The sequence below is a fragment of the Calypte anna genome, chromosome 3 (genome assembly GCF_003957555.1).
Source record: "Calypte anna isolate BGI_N300 chromosome 3, bCalAnn1_v1.p, whole genome shotgun sequence".
Lineage (NCBI taxonomy): Eukaryota > Metazoa > Chordata > Aves > Apodiformes > Trochilidae > Calypte > Calypte anna.
Window position 1 is genome coordinate 70,203,946 of NC_044246.1, and position 21,294 is coordinate 70,225,239.

General features: G+C 38.5%; 1 protein-coding gene across 1 annotated transcript in view; it reads left to right on the forward strand.

The window, feature by feature from the left end:
* Window positions 1–21,082, forward strand: part of AK9 (adenylate kinase 9) — a 56,753-nt gene extending 35,671 nt beyond the window's left edge. Inside the window, exons 23-38 of the mRNA XM_030447961.1 lie at window positions 112–378; window positions 887–1,005; window positions 1,742–1,961; window positions 2,510–2,572; window positions 2,810–3,016; window positions 6,472–6,690; window positions 9,811–10,024; window positions 10,933–11,134; window positions 11,788–11,934; window positions 13,490–13,710; window positions 14,918–15,114; window positions 15,615–15,784; window positions 16,422–16,520; window positions 16,602–16,704; window positions 17,250–17,364; window positions 20,849–21,082. Coding sequence (XP_030303821.1) covers window positions 112–378; window positions 887–1,005; window positions 1,742–1,961; window positions 2,510–2,572; window positions 2,810–3,016; window positions 6,472–6,690; window positions 9,811–10,024; window positions 10,933–11,134; window positions 11,788–11,934; window positions 13,490–13,710; window positions 14,918–15,114; window positions 15,615–15,784; window positions 16,422–16,520; window positions 16,602–16,704; window positions 17,250–17,364; window positions 20,849–21,051 — 2,766 coding nt within the window. The 3' untranslated portion in view covers window positions 21,052–21,082. The remainder of the gene's footprint in view (window positions 1–111; window positions 379–886; window positions 1,006–1,741; window positions 1,962–2,509; window positions 2,573–2,809; window positions 3,017–6,471; window positions 6,691–9,810; window positions 10,025–10,932; window positions 11,135–11,787; window positions 11,935–13,489; window positions 13,711–14,917; window positions 15,115–15,614; window positions 15,785–16,421; window positions 16,521–16,601; window positions 16,705–17,249; window positions 17,365–20,848) is intronic.
* The last annotated feature ends 212 nt before the right edge of the window (window positions 21,083–21,294 follow it).

The window sequence follows — 21,294 nt, forward strand, 5'->3', positions numbered from 1 at the left end:
GGAAAATTAAGTGACTGTTTCTGATGCAATTTATATGATGGAAGTGAAAAGCAGTAGAGGGTGCACTGTAGATTCCAAATTATTACAGACTATTCCAATTTTTTCCTACAGGCTCCTCCTTTACGGGTATGCTTACTTGGGGCTCATGGAGCAGGTAAAACTACTTGTGCACAACAGATAGCTGACAAATTAGGCATTTTCCATATTCAGTTTGAAGAATATCTACAGCAGTTGATCTTACCCAAAACTAAAAAGAAAGTTGGGCCATATTTTGATGAAGAATCTGAAGAAGATGATGATGAAATGCTAAATCTATCGCAGGCACCAGAAGATTTTCCTCAGACTATGACTGAAACTGAGGCTGAAAAAAGCCTACAGGTAACAGTCTTAACTTTTTTATGTCCATACACAAAATAACCATCTTCAGACCAGAACAGGACTTTCCTATAAAATTCGCACTTGATGAAAATCACTCATGTTAAATTATTTACTTGACAAAATTTGTAAATAGTAGTTCTTGACGATGTTTTTTTAAGACTGCCACAAACATACTCAAAATGTTTCAAAAAATTATGCATAGGGTTTTTTCCTGAATAGTAGAGATAGGTCTGGTAGACTTGTAAAAAACATGTCTTTTGATATTGTGACTGATGTAAACTAATATAGAATCACCAATCTATACTCTCTTTTAATTCTCTTTTAGTGCTGTTTGTTTCAGGTAGCCACTCCATGAGAACTGCACCCTCAGCCATAACATTGTCACAGAGTTATATATTCTTAAAAACCAGTTTTTCACAAGAACTTAGCAGCGAGTAGGGGTTTTTTATTGTTTTGGTTTGCTTTGTTTTGTTTTTGCATTTGTCTTGTGGATTTTCTTTGTATAAAGGCAGTGGAATTAACTAATGAGGAAGAAGCAATCAAAGCAAATCTACAGCATAATGAGGAACTGCCTCCAGAAGTCCTCAATAACATCGTTCTTGACTGGTGGAGGAAAGAGCCATTCCGGTAACTGTAATTGGATTATCTCTTTCCTTTATTAATCTTAGGAACTATACATTACGTCCACAATCACAAATAACTATTGCAGAGCTTATTTCAAGGCTCTTGTAATCATTATGACTCATGGCCAGTCTTGGTTTTATTGCTCCTTTTTGATTAATATTTTGAAGGTAATTTAATGTCTCACGCACTCTACACAGGACTGGAAAAAAGTACTTATTGCACTTTAATTGAATTAAATCATCTGAATAGCTGGGTAGTTTTCATGGACTTACTGGTTTTAATATCTTCAGGAATAGAGATGTAGGTCACGCTGAGTGACATCCTACATAAAAAGAAATTGTCAGGCATTTCTGAAAAATAAATTTCGATATGACAAGGTTTCTGTGACAGATGTTACCAAAATACTGTTTGGAGCACCTTCCATTTTTTTTTGAGAAGTACCAGTTTTTATGCAGGACTCAATTTGGTTTTGTTTTTTTTTTTCTCTTTTAAAATAATTAATCTCTGCACATTAAAAACTCAGAAGAGATAGATTTGTTAATACAACAATTAAAATATGTAGTGAAGTATCAGTTTTATAGTGTCAAAAGATACCTGAAAAGTATTTTTATAAGTGTACTCCTAACATCCACATTTAATAAGGGAGTTTAAAAATATTATTTTTAAATTAAGGGCATTTTCACTGTGTTGCACTTTAAACTAAACTGCATACTGATAAATATTTTATTTTTCCAACTAGGTCTACGGGATTTATACTGGATGGTTTCCCTCGTACTCCAGATGAAGCCAAGTATTTGGCAGATCAAGGACTCTGTCCTGACGTTGTGTTTTATATTCAAGTAGAAGAAAGTGACATTCTTAACCGTCTTTTTCCTCCACGTCTGCAAAAGTGGAAAGAAAGACAGTACCAAAAAATGGAAAAGAAAAAGAAACTGAAAGACCTAAAAGCAAAAATAAGAGTAAGTCCTCAGCAGCAAGTAATTTTCAGTAAATAATTTTAACAGCAGATCTGAACACAGACTCTAAATCTCCAAAAGCAGTGTAGAACACAAAGAGAAACAGGTATGGGAGCCAGGAGACACAGCTGCACACATCCACATCGTTCCTAGATTTATCATAGGAAGCAAAAATAATTTAGGGCTTCTTTCTTCTTCTGTGCAATTCAGAAGCTCAGGTATCTCACAGCCCAAGAAAAGTGTCTGACAGAACACCAGGCACCTGGAAAGTCCTGGACAAAAAGTGCAGTGTAAATGTGGTCGTAAAAAGAATCAAATACACAGCTCATGCAAGGTACTGCTGTTGCATCTTTAATTCCCTCAGCATAGGAGTTGATTGGCAACTCTAATAGGCTGACTTCACAGGTACTGTATAGTGGATATTGTTTCCAACAACTAGAAACAGTTTTAAGGTGGAAAGAACAACATTATTCAAGGTTACATCACTAGTTATTAGAGATCTTTTATTACCAAATACTGTCTTCTTATATCTTTTTTTTTTTTCACTACAGGATGAGAAGATTGCTAGAAGAAGGGAAGAACTTTTAGCAGAACAAAAGCAAAAGAAACAGGAGGTCAGAAAACAAGCTACTAAGATTTCAAACAGAAGCATTTGCATTCATACCTTAGCAAAATAATTTGCCATATTTGAATTGTTTTAGAAACTATTGACTGATGAACACTAAAAACTATTTTAAAAGAATTCTCAATACATGCTCCATTCAGCAAAATACTTCCACATTTGTTTAATGTATGTTACTTCAAAACATCTGTATCATAGACATGAACAACAAAATATTTCATCTTTATAGGCATTAGCAAATGAGGAGCATTATGAAGCCACTGAGGAGGAAGATGAGAATCAAAATGAAGAAATTGAAGCTATGCTCGAAGAAGAGTTTATGGAAGAAGAAGAAGAAGAGGATGAAGAAGAACAGGAGGCTGATGCTACTGAGCGCATACAAAGTGAAATTACAGAAAGGTTTGATTCAGAAATAGACAATTTACTACGTGTACAGGTAACTATTCCACTGCTTATTTTGTTAAATTATATGACCATATGATGCAAGATGAGTTTTATTTGTAAATTTATAGTGCTCAACCGACTTCGCTGCTGTACTCATGATCTAAACATGTGAGCAAGATTAAGGCTGTTGTAAGAAGGCATATCTTAAAAAAAAAAGCATCACTGAGCAATTTGGGTTAGAAGGGAAGTTAAAGATCTTTTAGTTCCAACACCCCTGCCATGGGCAGAAACACCTTCTACTGGACCAGGTTGCTCAGAGCTCCATCCAACCTGGCCTTAAACACTTCCAGGGAGAGGGCAGCCACAACTTCCTTGGGCAACCTATTCCAGTGTCTCACCAACCTCACAGGAAGTAATTTCTTCCTAATATTTTGTAAAAAGTCTCTCCACAGCTTTCCTGTAGGCCCCCTTCAAGTACTGGAAGGTCACAATAAGGTCTCCCCAGAGCCTCTCTCTCCCAGCCTATCCTCATAGGAGAGGTGCTCCAGCCCCCTAATCATCTCTGTGGCCTGTAGTGAAATGAGGCAACCAGGTGCCACTAATTCCCAGGGAGTGGCATGATCTTGTGTTAAGCCCACCTGTGCCTGATTAGGGTGAGGCTTGAGTGGCACAGCTAGCTAGCATGCTGTTATACAGACAACCCGAGCAATGCTGAGGCCACGGGTTTGAGACTCCTCAGAACCTCACCCTAAGGGCGATGAGCACTAGTGGTGCAATGAAGGTAATGCAGTGCTGAGAGAAGCAACTGACCTCTCTGCAGGCATGCTCAGAAATGATCTGAGCCTGTGCTTCAGGACTCACCTTTTATTGGCCCCCTGGTCCTGCTCATATGCAGTGGGGGCCTGCCCTACTCAGGCACAGGTGGGCTTAACACAAGCTCATGCCACTCCCTGGGAATTAGTGGCACCTGGTTGCCTCATTTCACTACAGTGGCCCTCCTATTAACTCACTCCAACAGCTCCATGTCCTTCCTATGTTGCAGACTACAGCACTGAACACAGTATTCTCAGGGTGGGGTCTCACAGTAGTGGAGTAGAGAGGGACAATCACCTACCTTGACCTGCTTGAGTCTTTTGATGCAGCCCAGGATAGGGTGGGCTTTCTCATCTACAAGCACACACTAATGGCTTATGCTAAAATTCTCAGCAACCAACACCCCCACATCCTTCTCCTCTGGGCTGTTAATCCTTTCTCCACTCAGTTCATATTTGTTCTTGGGATTGCCCTGATCCATGTGCAGGACCTTGCACTTGGCCTTGTTGAACTTTATGGTTTGCACGCCCCCACCTTACAAGCCTGTGAAGGTCTCTCTGGATGGCATCCCTCACCTCCAGCATGTCAACCACACCACACAGTTGGTTTTGCTGGAAAATTTGTCAATGGTGCACTCAATCCCACTGTCTATGCCACCAACAAGGATGTTAAACAGGGCTGGTCACAATACCAGCCCCTGAGGAACACCATTTTTCACCAATCTCCACTTGGACATCCAGCTGGTGATTGCAACTCTTTGAGTGTGACCACCCAGCCAATTCCTTATCCACCAAGTGGTCTATCTGTCAAGGCCGTGTCTTTCCAATTTAGAGACAGTGTCAAGTGCTTTGCACACATCCAGGCAGACTTCTGAAATATGATAGACAGTGGCTTAGCAAATTCTTCTGCTTCTATTCTCAGGACCGGCAGATTCATCTCACCAGGTTCCATGGAGTTTTGCACCTTTTGGTTTCTCAGATGGTTTCGAATATGATCAACTCCCTCCTTCAGTGGCTCTTCATTCCCTAGTCCCTGCCTATGCTTTCTGTGACTTGGGACAGTGTGGCCTGAGCACATGCCAGTGAAGACTGAGGCAAAAATGTGGTTGAGTACAGCAGCCTTCTCCATATCCTGGGTAACCGGGTCTCCCATTTTCTTCCAGAGATGGCTCACATTTTCCCTAGTCTTCCTTTTATCTGAGAAATACCTATAGAACCTTTTCTTGTTGCCCTTGTTTCCCTGACCAGATTTAATTCTATCAGGGCTTTAGCCTTCTTAACCAAATCCCTGGCTGCTGAGACAATTTCTCTTTATCCCTCCAAGACTACTCACCCTTGCTTCCATCTTCTGGAGGCTTCCCTTTTATGTCTGAGTTTGTCCAGGAGCTCCTTGTTCATCCATGCTGGTCTCCTGGTGTTTTTGCCTGACTTGCCCTCTGTTGGGATGCATGGCTCCTGAGCTTGGAGGAGGTGATCCTTGAATATCAACTAGCTTTATTGGACCCCTCTTCCCTCCAAGGCTTTATCCCATGATATCCTACCAAGTAAATCCCTGAGGAGGTCAAAGTCCACTCTCCTGAAATCTAGTGTAGCAAGCTGGCTGTACACCCTAATTGCTTCCCTAACAATCTTGAACTCTGTCATCTTGTGGTCACTGAAGCCAAGGCTGCCCTTGAGCTTCACATTCCCCACCTGCCTCTCCTTGTTGGTGAGAACAAGGTCCAGCACAGCACCTCTCCTTGTTGGCTCTTCTATCACTTGGAAGTTAAAGTTATCCTTAATGCATCCAGGAACTTCCTGCATCCCTATGTTCTGCTGTATTGTCCCTCCAACAGATATCGGGGTGGTTGATAACCCGCATGAGGACCAGGAACATGAGGCTATCCCTATCTGTCTATGGAGTGCATCATCCAGTTGGTCTTCCTGGCTGGGTGGCCTGTAGCAGTCCCTCACTGTACTGTCCCCTGTCCCTTCCCTCCCTTTAATCCTGACCCTTAAGCTCTCAGTTAGCCCCTCATCCATCCCTAGGCAAAACTCCATGCATTCCAACATGCAGGCAACCAAAATAAAGAGCCATAAATATATGAACAGTATTTCAAAATAATTTTTAAGTCCAAATTCTTATGATACAACTTTTTATTTATTTATTTATCTATCTATTTATTTATATTTCTTAGTAACAGTTTTCTTTAAATCAGTGCAATTACCTATGGTGAGGTAGCCTCATCTAACTTTAGATATCTGCTACATTTATGCCCACGTCTAAGCCAGGAAGTAGTTTGGTGCCATTTGTTTACTATACAGTAAGAATCTTACTTTGGGAGAAACCTAATAGTTATTTAGAAGAAACTGCCCACTGACCAGAGGCAAAATTTACAGATGTAAATAACCTAAACAGAAATGTAAGACTTGCAAAATTAATCCAGCCAATCCCCAAACCTCAAAGTTAACGTTGATTGTCTTTTTTCTTTGTTTGTTTTTTTTTAATTGGTGTGATACTTAGAACAGGCTGAGCAATTTAAACTTCAATAGGCAGGAAGACCAGTTCATGTCAAATAAAATTATGCTGATTTACAGTGATTAAGAACATGCTCGAGAAGTCCTTGATAGTTCACAGAAAATATTGCTGTCGGTCATTATTAAAAATCTGACTGTGTTTATGATTCTAATATTCCATTATGTTTTAATTAACCAGGAAGAACTTGAAACATTGTTAATACCACAAATTGAGATCAGTGGAGGACGGAAGCCTCACATCGTACACTACCAAGTATTTAGCAAGCTGAATTCTCTGGTGGAAAACCGTGGAAGCATTTTTGAGAAGTGTTACCCAATAAGTTTGCCACTTGCACATAAACTGCTACTTTTCTCATATAAATTTCTAAGTTCTTTTGGTCAGTGGGATCCAGTCAAGGTAAAGTTCTTAAGTTGCTGAAGAATATTTTCAAGAAGTAATAACAGAAAAAAATATATTTCACATTAAAAAGACAGTAGCAATTAATACCAGAAATGTTAATGAAAACTACATTAGTGATCCAAAACTACACCACTGAATATACACAAAATACAGCAAGCATTGATAATAAAAGGTGTTAGACTTTTCAGTGTTGCAGCTAACTTGAGGCTGAGAGGTATTCAGTAAAATCTGTTGCATTAGTATCAGCAACACAGTTCAAGCTGGCAGTGAATCAGAAAGAAATGCCTAATTCTTAATAATCCAGCAAAACACAGGACAACAGAGCTGGTCTGAAAGCCTTCCAGAAGCAGTGAAAACAAACTGAAAGGATTTGAGATTTGAAGTTGTAAAAAGCCATACAGGTGGCCAACAACTCTAGCAGTGGCAAGAAAGTAAACCAACAAATGTTAAATGTATATAATTCAGTAGCAATAATTCTTTGTAGTCAAAATTAAAAAATTTTGAAGAGCAATAAAACTATTTCTATAGTATTTTACTACTGATTTGGAAAGCTGAGGTCAGAAAATGCTCGTGTCTATCCCCAAAAGTGGGATGATATAGTCTTGTATGTAGCTAGTGAAACGTAAGCAAGTCAAGATTTTATATTAATGCTGGAAATAAAAGCAGGTTGGACTGTGAGTAAATCAGATATAAGGAAGATTAATAAAAAAAACAAGCAAACCTCACAACAAAAATACAGTGAACCAAGATACAAAACCCAGGATGTTCCTAAAAGAAACACATTTTTGCCTTCACTCTACTATGTTAAATAATCAAGTGACTTTTATTCCCTTTTCTACAATCATTGTATTGAGTATTCACCTGTTATAGACCGTGTACCTTCCTTTAGCCTTGGAAATCAGAATCAGCTCTTATTACAGTTTATATAATTAAAATACTTTAGAAGTTTTTGGATCAGAATTGCCTTTTCCATGCCTGCATCAAATTGGCATTTAGTAATGTAGGGACATATTAATAAATGTAGATATTTCTTCTGTCATTTCCAATTACTGAACCCCAGCTTACATGTGAAATTCTTAATAGTCCCTGCATGCTAGACCTTGCACTTTGTTACATCAGATTGCACAACATTTTTGTCATTCTATCTCTCCAGTTCATTAATTTATGCTGTATAGTGGGTTTTTACCAACCAAAAAGTACTATTCCATTAGAAGAAAGAAGTCATAGAAAGCTATTAGATAAAATCAGTCCTGTGCTGACAGTGGAACTGTACTTGCTGACAATAATGAAAGGGAAATAGGATCATTTTGAGGGTATTTTAGGATGTAATAGAAATGATGACATTGATTAAGAACTGTGGGAAAGCAATCTGCGGAGGCTTAAGGATTCCATGTACGCATCAATATGATTGTATGAAATCGTTTATTAGCAACTTGCACTCTCTTTATATAGAGAAGCCTTGTTTACATCATCTTATCATGCAGGTGGCCTTGTACTCCAACCACACATACCATTCTCACGGGACCTTCTTCCCACATAACTATTTTCCTCCTCTGTTGCTGATTAAGTTATCTCTTTCCCAGTAGCTCATTCTCAGAAAGCCTCTAACTAGGCCTCAATAACCATTAACCCAATGTGGCCTAAATTGAAGTAAGTCAGGATTGCTCACAACCTGGATATTTCTGAACTGTTTCCCCAACAAAGAACCAAAGAGACTTCTTTTAAAAAGGCAGATAGAGTATATGCCAATTACTTTTAGATTAAATCTGCGTGGAAGAGAAGTAGTTATGCAACAGGATAGATAAGAATAAAAATTATGAGCTGAGGGATGAATGGGAGCAGATATATAGCAGGACAGACTCCTGACATCTTATAAATTGAGGGTAAGCACCCTGAAATTACTTGATGCAAGCACAGGAACCTAAGAAGCAGAGAAGGTTCTGGTAAGATAATGCCACGCAGTAGAACAGTCCCATCCCTCACTGTAAAAATCAGATCAGCTTATATCAGATCTATATATTTACTGGCTCCTGCAAAGGATACTAAGAGATTTGAGAGGTGTGATTTCCCTCTACAAGAAACCGAGTTGCCTTTTCCCCCATTATTTCATATGCATGTTTGTAACAACCATTTTTTTCCTTAACAAATTTCCATGTACTGAATACAGGGTTAGATTTACTGGACTATGTTTACCAGGATCCATCCTGAAGGCCTTTTCAAAACATGTGCACTTTCTCAACCTTCCTTTTTTGTGGAAGAAAGGCCAGAGTAAGGAATAGTAGGTTACATGTTAGTCAGTACTAATTTCACTTCTGAGTCCCTTTAGAACTGTAAGGCAAATGCCACGGGTCAGGGCAGTTTTTTCTATAAATGTCAACAGCTTATTCTAAAACATCTTTTATTTGCACTTTAAGGCAGTTTCTCCAAGAAGAGTTGCAACAGGGCAATTAAGTAATGAAGTCCTTCCATAGTGAACATTGGTGCAAGGAATTAATTTAGCATTTCTGCAACAATCATTTCTGCCATTAGGGCTCCCCTTACATATTAATGATCCACCAATACTACAGACTTTCTGAAGTGTTTGAAAACATTTCACCACCAGTGTATGTATTTTAGCAACAGCTTTTTGGGCTTGTCTTGTGGTTTTACACTTCACCACAATCTAAGTATTGATCTTATCTGTTTTCTTCATTTGTACACAGCTTCTGCTGAATACAATATTCAGTCTTCTAATGTCAGCCAGATTATTGGTTTTAATTCATAAAGGAATAAAAATTATTTGATTTATTCTTTGGAAACTAAAAAAGTATTCTATTATGCCTCTCTGACTATGCTCTCATAATGACAGAAAGTGTAATGGTACCACCTACTGGAAACAGTGAATATTTGTTCTCTCTTCAATGTTTACTTCCTTTTTGTGAGAACTGCACATGTATGGAAGTTCCACAGGCTGGGACAATATATTATGTCCATATGTATGCACTTAAGAATGCTCCAGTGGTTTGTTCCATACAGTTGGTACATCTTTACCTACCTATAAAGCAAATTCTGTATGATGGAGTGAACAGAGACTTCATCAAGCCTAATAAGCTGCTTTCTATTTTATGTTTGCTACAGCTGAGTGAAGGAGATGTAATCAAGCCACAGCAAAGCCATGAAAATATGGTCTTCCCTGTAATCCATCGACAATATATTTATTTCTTTTCAAGCAAAGAAAATAGAGAAACATTTATGAAAAATCCCATCAAATATATTTGCCAGCCCAAACCTAAACCAGCTGTGCCACTTAAAATTGCAATTGTGGGACCTCCAAAATCAGGCAAGAGTACAGGTAGGAGCCACTGTCATCTATAAAACAAAGCTGTAGCTAATGACTGAAGCTGTGTCTTTCATTACTGCTATTAAAAATTATCACCCATTACTATTGCTGGTCTTTCTGCTTTTCTTGCTGGGCATAGAATCCTTTAGTTACATTCTCTAGTGTCTCATTTTACAGTCAGATACCTATTCATTGTCTATATGAATTTTATCATAACTTCTTACATAGCTACTATCCTGGGTTGGCACTTAGGAAATCCAGCCTTCCACTATTTATACTTCTTGTGTAATTTCTGATGATTTTCTAGTTGCTTCTTATTTCTTTCAGCTGAGATGATCTAATGTAAAATGAAGCAATGCTGGTAAAATCAAGGACCAAAACACAAAACTCCATTTTGCCCAGTCTCTCCCCTCTCCTTTTTCCTCAATGACTCTTTCAAGCCACAGGTCCCTGCTTTTAACTGGAGAAGGAGAAAATTCAGCTTACATTTTAGCTTAATGATAAGAAGAGCTAGTTAGAAAAAAAGAAATGGGTTCAGATTATCTCACATTAAGGCAAAATTTAAAATATATTTCCCCATTTCCTGTGTAAACGATCTAACTGCTAGGCTGTTCTATGAAAGCAGCTGTGGGAGAGTATTTTCTAGGATACTTTGTAATAATATTGGTTATTGCTACTGAGATTTGTGCTGGACTGAATGCTGTTAGACCATTGAGCATACTCTGCAAATATACAAAGGACTGGGCTTTTTAGGGGCCTAAGCAGTACTAAGTACCCACTGACCAAGATTATGCATTGGAAATGACCCAGGGAATGAGCTGAGCAGCTAGCATCTAAGTCTAAGGACATGCTTTAACAGACTGCTAGGTTGTGATGTTGCTTACCTAAAAGTTGTGTGTTGAAATCAAAATGTTTTGCAGTTGCCAAGAAGTTTGCCAGTGCATATGGGTTACTGCGCCTGAGCATGGGAGATGCCATTCGGATGGTGTTAAACAATCAGCCAGAGACTGAGCTGGCACTTAAGTTAAAGGAATATCTTCAGAAAGGACTGACTGTTCCTGATGAACTGTCCATCCAGGCTCTCAATGTGGCTCTGATGAATCACGTGTGCAATACCACTGGGTAAGAGTTTTGTTTGGATTTTGGGGTGTTTCTCAAGATGTGCCAGTCCCCTCATAGGTGGTGATTCCTGTGTTACCACTGTAAATCAATCTCACTAAAACACATCAGTTGTTTTCTGCATTAAGAAAATAATCCATACAAAATTAAGTTCTTCACATTACTCTGGGAAACCAGACTGAAGCATAATTTTCTGCAGTTTTCCAGCATATCCCAGTAAATACAAGTAATATGCTTTTTGAAGGTTACTGTTCTCAGTCAGTAAGTCAGTATTTTCTATTATCCTTTGATAATTACCATTTTATCTATCTTACACCAATCCCAGTACCAACTTGGACACATCTGATTCTCTTTTTTCATGCAGACTGGTTCAGTATGGAATTTAAATTCAGTTTCTGAATGATTGATGTGTCAGAATTTTGAAGTCCACCATTTTTATAAGTCAGACCCATCCATTTATATTCCTATACCTCTTCCCCTTTGTAAATTCATAGGAGTGAAGACTATGCCTACAAAGTCAGGGTAGTGATAACCTCATGGCATAGGTCTAGACTTTTGTCTCTACTGAGAAGGAACTAGGAATATGCATAATCTTAATGCCTAATTAGAAACTAACTACTAAGGAAAACCATCTTTTTGTTTCATTTTGTATGCAGAGTTGTAATTGATGGATATCCTGTAACAAGAAAACAAGTAACCCTCTTGGAATTAGCCAGGATAATTCCAGCAAAAATCTTTGAATTAGATATGGATGCAAAGGAAGTGATCCGAAGAGCACTGTTGGATAAGGAAAGCACAAACAGGTAGGGATGCTCCCTGCTAGCAGTATATTTATCCCCATTATATTGTCATTTATGTGTTCATGTGCCTGAGTGCTGTACTTGAAGAGACTGTACCTAAGCCAGTGCATAACCCAGCTGCCTCCAAACTCCATATATGAAAAGACATGGGCACTACTCTCTCTACATTCTGATACTTTGATTTCCATAGATTAGTCACAGAGACTTAAGAGGCTGGAGGGGTTTGTGGAACACTCTGGATAGATCCCCCAACTGCATGACAGAGGTCACACATGTGCAGTGCTGTACACCCACTGCTTAGTTTAGTTTTAAAGAAACCATATATCAGAAGTTATATTAGTTCACTCTCCTGCTGAAGTTTATTATCCATCAACTGAATTATTGTAATCATAAGAGAATTTGATACTCCATCTAGGCTGTCTTTAAAGCCTTAATTGGAGTTCTTTTAAGAAGATGGAAACAGAGTATATTCTTAATGATTTACTCATCTAAACCTTTCAATTCAGCTTGCTCCCTTTGTTCTTCTAGGAGATAGATAGGAGATAAATAGTTAAAAGAGCTGTTGGTTGGTTTTGAAGAAGAGCAGTAAGTAGTTTATAAACAGACAGAGAATTAAGAAGAACAGAACGTTCACCATAAAATCAAATTGTGTAAGGACCTGGTTCTCATTAAAGAAAGTGTTTCTGAGAAGTCCCAGATATCTTAGGGCATTACTGAATGTCTCTTTCATTTTGTCTCTTCCTTTTTATCAAGTAACCAGTACAATGCTTAATTGTTTACTGTAAGCCTAAAGACAATTTTCATTGCAAAGAAATTAAATTAATGCTGTCGTTTTGAAAGTATTTACTTTAAAGTTTTAATTTTAAATACCAAACTAATTACATTTATTAGACTTAAATACAGATCAAATGGACAGTATCAGGTATTTCTGAAAAGTACAGTTTACAGACAAAAATTAAAACAGAAGTTTATCCTTTTTTTGGCATCATTTAAATCAAGAACCAGAAGAGGAAATGCTTTTATTTTCAAGTCAAAATATCTCTTCTGGTATTGCATTATATTTTTAGAGGTCAGCTAGATTAGTTTAATTTATGCATATGTAAATATGACAGTTTTCAAAATATATCCAAGTATTTATAGCTTATTTCAAACAACATCATAATTCAAAGTTAAGCCTGTTTTTCAATAAACAATTGACTTCCATTTCAGAAGTCTCCTAACATTTTGTTTAGCCTACCATTTAATGGTGTATTGGTAGTGTGTGTCAATGAATATATGCTGATACATTCAAAATCCTTTAAAAATTATTGAATTGTATTTGGGACACAAATAGCAAAAGTTTTGTTCTTTGTTTCTGAACATCAACTGATCAGAAGTATGCTGCTTTTCATATGTCAATGGTAATGTACTTAAGAAAAGTGTATTTCTCAAATATATTCTACAGTTTCAAATAAGCAGAACTTTGTAAAATGTACTTACTTGAATTTACACCTGGAATTCAATGAAATTATCTACTCTTCAGACTCATTAAATCAGTGTTGTTTTCCATTGTCTTCAGACCTCCCTACCCTCAACATGACAGCTCACAGATTCTAACTATTAAAAATTCCTGCTATAAACAGCACATTGATGCAATTAGGACTTACTATAAGAGGGAGCATCAGAACTGGTGTGTGATTGATGCCTTGCAAAGCAAGTGGTGGATCTGGAACAAAGTACTGCAGGAAGTTCAAGTGGTTGTTAAAGAAATCCAGATATACCTGGAAAGAATAAGACAAGGTAAAAGAAAAGTTTCTCAGAATAACAGTACTTTCTTTAGGAAGCTGCAATGTAATGAGTACATATTTCAACTGCAACCTGCTTTGGATATGACTAATTCTGGGGAAAATACATACCCTCAAAGTCTTCAGTCACATCTGCAGAGATCTGCATGAGATTTCTTGAAGAGTGCAAAGACAGAACCAACTATAGGACAGTCTGAGGGCATCCTCCATCAAAGAGTGTAATAGAATACAGCAGAAAGGAGTCACAGGTCTCGTGGCCAATGGCAGATTCTTCAACACTGGGTGATAAATCACTAAGGGTATCCCAAAGTATAAAAGGGGAACTGTGACTCCTTTGTCAGTGGAGGAAGAAGGAAGGAGGGCGACAATGTTAATTATAAGCTCAGAATTAAGGTTAAATATGCCATTTGGTTTAATTTCTATGCTGTGGAAGGAAAACCACTTTAGTCTAAAATAACGTAGTTCCCACTTGAATTTTTGTGTGTCAGCACTTATCAGAATTAAATATGTTTTTTAAATACATTAAAGTACATTAAAACATTAAGTACATTTTAACTAGAATTCCTCCTAAGGAAAAACATATTTCTTTATCTTATAGCCATTCTTTGGTTCTTTTATAGCTCTGTGGCTGCACCCTTCTTAAAAATTGCAGTCGTAAGCAATAAAATATATAAATATTTAAATACATTTAACTTTTTCACATCAAGCTTGAAAAGCACAATTTTTAAATAGTTCAGGATTCATATGACATTTTATTCAAGATTTTAACTATTTCATCCAGGTTGACTGTAGCATTTGCAAGACATGGATGAATAAAGGGGAGTCTTTCGTGACACCTCATACTCTTTTTCACCAGTGTAAAGAAATAAAGGAATAGCTGAAATGTTCCCTAGCAACACAAAGGAGTAAAACAATAATCATAAATAAAACTGTCCCAGGAAAAACATGCTAATAAGCTAAGAAGGCAGAATATCCCACATTGTATTTCTTGAGTGCTAGGAAAGTATTATTAAAATTAATTGGCAAAATTGGTCATTACTTCATTTGAATATCAATCAATAAAAATTGCTGGTTTTTCATTATTTTAAATAATCTCTACATGATTAATTATAATCTAAGCCGTAACGTTTCCAAGTAGAAATGTTTGATGTTTCTATGTCTTTTGTTAATAAAACATTATCATTAACTGCTTTTATTAACAGGAAAAGCAGCTGGCATTGCTGATTTATGTATCACTCCTGAAGAGCTGCAGCATCGACTAGGGGAGTTTGGGCAGTACTGTCCTGTCAGCCTTGCAGAAAAGGGTGAACTGGTCGACTGCTCCGAAACATCATCCTTGCAGTTTGCTGCAGAATTTCGAGGCCACTATTACAAAATGGCTTCACAGGAAGAACTTGAGGCAGGTGTCAAAAAGCAGGTTGGGCAGGGATTACAGGGAGAGGGAATGTGGTTGCTTAGAGAGAAACAATAAATCTGAAATATATAATCTGAACTAGACCAAGTGTTGGTAGTATTCAAGCTTTTGTTCTGGATACTGCTGCTATCAAACATTCAGGAAGATAAAATGCAGCAGAGACCATTCAAAGCAGAGCTCCTCTTACAAATTGTCATAGAGGAAACAACCACTTCCTCCTTTCTCCACCTGTGATGGAGAGACAGAATGTGGTAATGATAGCAATGTATAGTGATGGGTGGTGTGCATATATAGCAATGACTTCAGCTGAGAGTGTGTTGGAAAATAAATCTCCTACCTGAGAGCAGCAGCAGTGCCAGCACACAAAGAGAGGTGCTGCAGAAGGAACAAGTATCTTAAGTTACATGTGCCAGTCCTCTAGAGTTTGACTAACAATCTTACAGTGCTTCTGTCATTACAAGAACATTTAATCTCTTTTTCTGCAGAAATTCTTGAGCAGACCAGAGGTTTATGTGCCACCACTGGCACCTCACACTTTCCCATCCCCCAAAATGCTACCAAAGAAACTGGCTGCAGCAGAAGTGAAGGGTTTGCTCCCTACAAATGCTGAAATGCAGGGATACTGTCCAGTCACTTACCTAGATGGAAAACAGAGGTACATCTGCAGTTTTCATAATATGAATTACAGGCTACGTGTCCTATATTAACACATTAATGAGAAAATACTTTCAAAGTACTTCTTAATAGTGGCCAGGGTTTGGACAAAAAAAAAAATAAAAACAATTAAAATCATCCTTGTTGGCTTACTGTCTTTTGTGATTAAGACTGTTCCAATATAGTTTGACTTTTCTCTGTCATAAGCCTTCAAAAAATTCAAAATATCTCACAAAAACTTAGTAGATGCAAAACTAGCTACTACAATTTTCTTAAGAGGTCCATAAAGCTCCACCAAAAAGTCTCACTGAAGTGTGTATGAATTTCTCATCAAGGTAGAGCTGCAGTCCCTGCTTCATCTCCTGAACAACTATGACTGACGTTTTAACTAGAGGAGCTCTAAAGAAGCCCTATAAAAGCCAATTAACAAGCAGATTTTGAGACAGAGCCTCTCATATTTTGAGCCTTTTAACTGTCAGTCATGTGGTGGAAACCTGGATGATCCAATTGCTACTTTTTTGTAGTTCCTATACTTGCTAAATTACCAGCAGGTTCCCAGTAGCTCATGAATTTCCACCACACAAATGATGTTTTACACTTCTTGTTGATTAATAGTCTTTTTTGCTCCATCTGTTCAGGTATGAAGCTTTGGTGCCTGGCAACATCGAGCATGCAGCGAAGTATCAAGACAAAGTATATATTTTTGAAAGTGAAGAAAAACTTCTGAAGTTTATGAGGTGAATATACTAACTGCATTTTAATCTTTACTGGTCTTAGGGTTCATACACCTTGAAAGTGCTTACTTTTTTTCTGGTTAGGTTACCAGAGAAGTATTGGAATCTGAAGCTTCCAAAAAAACTCCCGCCAATAAAGGACCCAATACCACTCACTGCACTTCCCTTGCCTGGATATCTTGAGCAGGCTAGTTTTTGCTTTTCTATCTCAAAACATGATTTTGCAATGTATGGTATATAACACTCTAAGTATTTAATTTTTATTGCAAGCCTTATGTTTACTAATGGGATTATATTGAATTGAAATCATGTACTTACAACTGAGAGGAATTTTTAAGAGGCTTTAAAATAATAGATACCTGTAGCTTTAATAGAAAAAATGCAAGAGCATCGGAAAGGAATAATAACCTACAATATTATATGCTGGATTACTGACACTTTTGCTTACCACACCTTGAGAGATTACATTTTGCTTTTAACACTAAGAATGATGCAAGCCTATCTGGAATAATTTAATGATAGTCAGTTACATTTTGAGACATAAATATGAGTTAAAAAATTATTCATGTTCACTTCTCTTCCTATTTAATACTATTTATTATCTTCTACAATCCACCAGCTTAGACATCATCCTAAATTGTTAGATTAGCCTGTTAACAGGATAAGGCTTTAAATATATTTTTATTCTAGATTTCTGTCGTGGTCTTCTAAAATTATTTTTTTTTTCTTTAGGGAGCAGCAACACCTCTAATAAAAGCCCTGAAAGAAGTAGGCTGGTTAAAGCCGAAGTTTCCGTTCCTAAGTGTGAGAAAAACTGCTTTGCTGTTCATTGCCTTGCATTTAAAAGGTAGAGTATAAAGTAATATGCTATAAAAATAACAAATTATATGAATACAGTAAATCATCTGATACAACTTTGATAACCCATTGGTGTAGTTTTCTTATGCACAACTTGGGAAAATACTATTATATATTGATTTAAGTACACATTGCTGAATTTCTTGGCAAGTTTCTTGGCAGTATGTAAGGAGCAGGGAAGAAAATAAGATTAATATGACAGGTGGTCAGTAAGTGATCTCTCACAAATCATGAGACTTAAATGACATTTTAACACGAACAAACTAATGCCCTTAAAACATTTCCAATATGTATGGTTGGGTGTTTCAAACAGAAAGCAAATGTTATCATCTAAGTGGTACTACATTTTAAACTAGTCATAGAAAACCTGAATTGTCTTAAAAATTGACTAAAATTACTTGTAAAAAAAGCCTGCTGAAATGCAGTCTGAAGAGCAGCTGAAGTCCCTGAAAGCTCCCCTTTTGTCAACTGTACCAGGTGATTAAATAATCAGAAGTAAACTTTCTGATCATACACATCTGCCACAGCATACCAGCTCAACATGTAAAGAAGCAGTCTAATTGTACTGAAAAACAGCTGAAGTGCACACAGAACACCTGTCCTTTTCAAGAAAAGCCCTTCTTTTCCATGGGCTCAGTACTGATGCACTAAGTCACAAAGCACAAAAGAATAGATTTACATGCAGATTTAATTAGATTTTTACATTTTTAGCACAGAGAAATAAAACATTATCAGTCAGCTTATTTGTAAAATTAACTGGGAAGATCTCAGTATTAATGTGATTCAGAGTACTGGTATGTTGATTATTTTAATTTTTTTTTGACAGTTGAATTGTCCAAAACAGTCCAAAAATTAAAATTAGGTGGTTTTACTCAGCCCATAGAATAATGATGAAATAAAACATCTCATGGAGCTAGCAGAGCACTACTCCTTCACTGCAGAAAGTTGTTCAAGCTATGTCTCCTGTGTAATATCTGCTACTTTAAAGAATTTTTGTTTCTTTGGGGTTTTTTTCAGCCCAAGATATCACTTCCAGCTAATACTCTTTAATAGTTTGCTATCAGCCCAAATGGCACCAGCTTTCAGGATTTAAAGCCTACTTTGCAGCTCTGATATAGCTTTAGTCTGGTTTCCAGTGCTGCTGGAGATTTCTGGAGCACAACTACCACTTCTTCAACCCACCAGTTTTGCTCTTTTATAAGCCAGCCTGTTCAGTGGATGAACACTATCTTGCTTTTTATTATTTTAAATTTTTACTCATTCTTTTAGATAATGGCAATCTTTACTATTTTTCTAAAATTCTTCACATCCTGTGTCTCCTTGTGCACTTCCCAGAGCCCTCCAGAACTTTTTTGGACTGCCATGTATTTTTGCTAGCATAGCTGTGTTATAGAAGAAACATGCAGGCACAGGATAAGCCCCTATTTATTGTACAGTTCTTAAGCCAGCAAAAGTGCTTTTATACTGTAGTTTGCTTCACCCACAAAGGTTGTTTTCATTCTATTGTTAGCACAGCTTTGCTAGCATAACAATGTCCATGCTAGGAATGCTTTACTTATATATTGCACCATTAAATCATTGACACTGGATGATGAACTGCAAAGCTGATGAATGCAAGCACACAACTCTCTTCTCCTCATACACTGACAAACAGTTTGACCACAGGAATCCAGAAAAATAAGTTATCTTCTTCTAATACTGGGTGGAACTGCTTTCAGCTTGAAGATACTGAAACATCTCCTTTGCAAATATGGCATTATTTATATCTCTGTGTCTCTTCAGAGTGGTCACACTGTCTAAGATCAAAAACTTGATCAAAGTGTTTCAAGTTGTGGCCCCCTGGAAAATTTTTAACATCCTGTTTCTATCTGAAATAAGACTTTCTCTCATCTTCAAATTATCTCACTCTGTAATGTCACATGCAAATAGGGGAGAAGAAGCAGTGGTTTAGTTGCTCCTGCAGGTTTTCCAAAAACAATATTGGATTGATTTCAGTATCTGATAGGGCAGTCAATCAATCATAAATGAAGAGGGATTTACTCCTGAAAAAAAGGAGTAGGAAACCCGACATCACCAGAATGATTTATTGGTCTTCAAACTTGACTCCTGTGAGAGCTTTACATATAGCTATCCTTAAAAACTCATTCAGAAGCTCTTAAATGCAGTTGTCTACAATTTAAAGCTAATAGGCTGGATCATCTCATAGCACAGTCCTTTAGGCTGCCCAAGGTTTGGAATGAGATACAAAGTATCATCTAGAGATTAAAAAAAAAAAAAAAAAAATGGTTGAGTTGGTGGTCTTAAATCATTCCTTCCCTTTTGCCTCAGTGCAGCAATTAAAATAATAAAGAATATTCTGAGGATTGGCACTGGGTAACAATGTATGCCAAAATACAGTTTAGGGCAGAGAGGTAAGAAAGGAAAACCCCACAATACTACCTTCTTCCTAAAGCTCTTGGCCTTCACATTCCCTTTCTGTTCTGAAACATCAGCCAGCTTAGGTTTTTTTAGGGGCAAACCTAAGGCATTTAGGTCAGAGAACAGTTGTGGTGAGGACACAGGAGCCCAGTACCCGCCATGCCACAGATGGGCTGTTCCTGCACAATGCCATCCCAGGGTACATAGAATCATAGAATTGGCTGGGTTGGAAGGGACCTCAGAGATCATCAAGTCCAACCCTTGATCCACTACTGCTGCAGTTACCAGACCATGGCACTGAGTGCCACATCCAGTCTCTTTTTAAATATCCCTAGGGATGGAGAATCCACCTTCCCTGGGCAGCCCATTCCAATGTCTGATCACTCTCTCCGTAAAGAAATTCTTTCTAATGTCCAACCTAAACCTCCCCCGGCACAACTTGAGACCATGCCCTCTTGTCTTGCTGAGAGTTGCCTGGGAAAAGAGACCAACCCCCCCGCCCCCCCCCCGGCTCCAACCTCCTTTCAGGGAGTTGTAGAGAGTGATGAGGTCTCCTCTGAGCCTCCTCTTTTCCAGGCTGAACAGCCCCAGCTCCCTCAGCCTCTCCTCATAGGATCTGGTTACCCTCCTTTGGACCTGCTCCAGGACCTCAATCTCCTTCCTGAACTGAGGTGCCCAGAACTGGACACAGGACTCGAGGTGTGGCCTCACCAGCACTTGAGTACAGGGGCATGTCAAGGTGTTCCCATTTGTCATTGCCAGGAGTATCACCAGCCCCTGATGGCCTGGAGAATGGGAAGCTGAGGGCAGCTGAGCACACCTTTGGCATTAGTTTACAAAGGCCTCGATCTTCCCGAGTTTCATCACCGTTCTGGAGTCAGGAACTTGCAAAATGCCAGACTTCGTGTTGGTTTGGGCTCAGCAGGCACTGCCTGGAGCAGTTTAATCGGTACCGAGGATAAAAACGCACGTGGCCTCGATCCTTTTAAAAATGTCTGTCAGATGATTCCAGACCACTAACGAAGGACACTGACCTACTGCTTAACCTCTGGCAGGGCACAACCCCAGGAGCTCGGAGTCCGTGCGGCAGAAGTACCAGAGGGAGCTGGCGCGGTTCACAGAGCACTGCCAGCTCATCCCCTACCTGGCGGCAGCTATGGCAGCGCCCTACAGGGACGGGCAGCAGAAGCCCCCGGGCTTTGATGACCGCATGAAGACTTTCCTCTCCCTGAAGGACGCCAGCGCCACCTTCCTGTAGTGCTTTTCGGGACCCCTTTTCGGTACCGCTTTTCTCCCCCCTTTCTCTCCCTCCATCCCCGGAGTGTCACCACCATCCGCAGCGCGGCCGGCGAGCAACGTCACCCTTTCTAGGGAGGTTTCTCCTTAGCCGGAAAACCTCAACATTAAAACCTTTTCTCAGAAATGACGTCTGACCTCACACTTATTACGTCATCACCCGCCTCCGGCCGCGCTGGAGGCGGTACCGCTGGTGGGCTGTGCT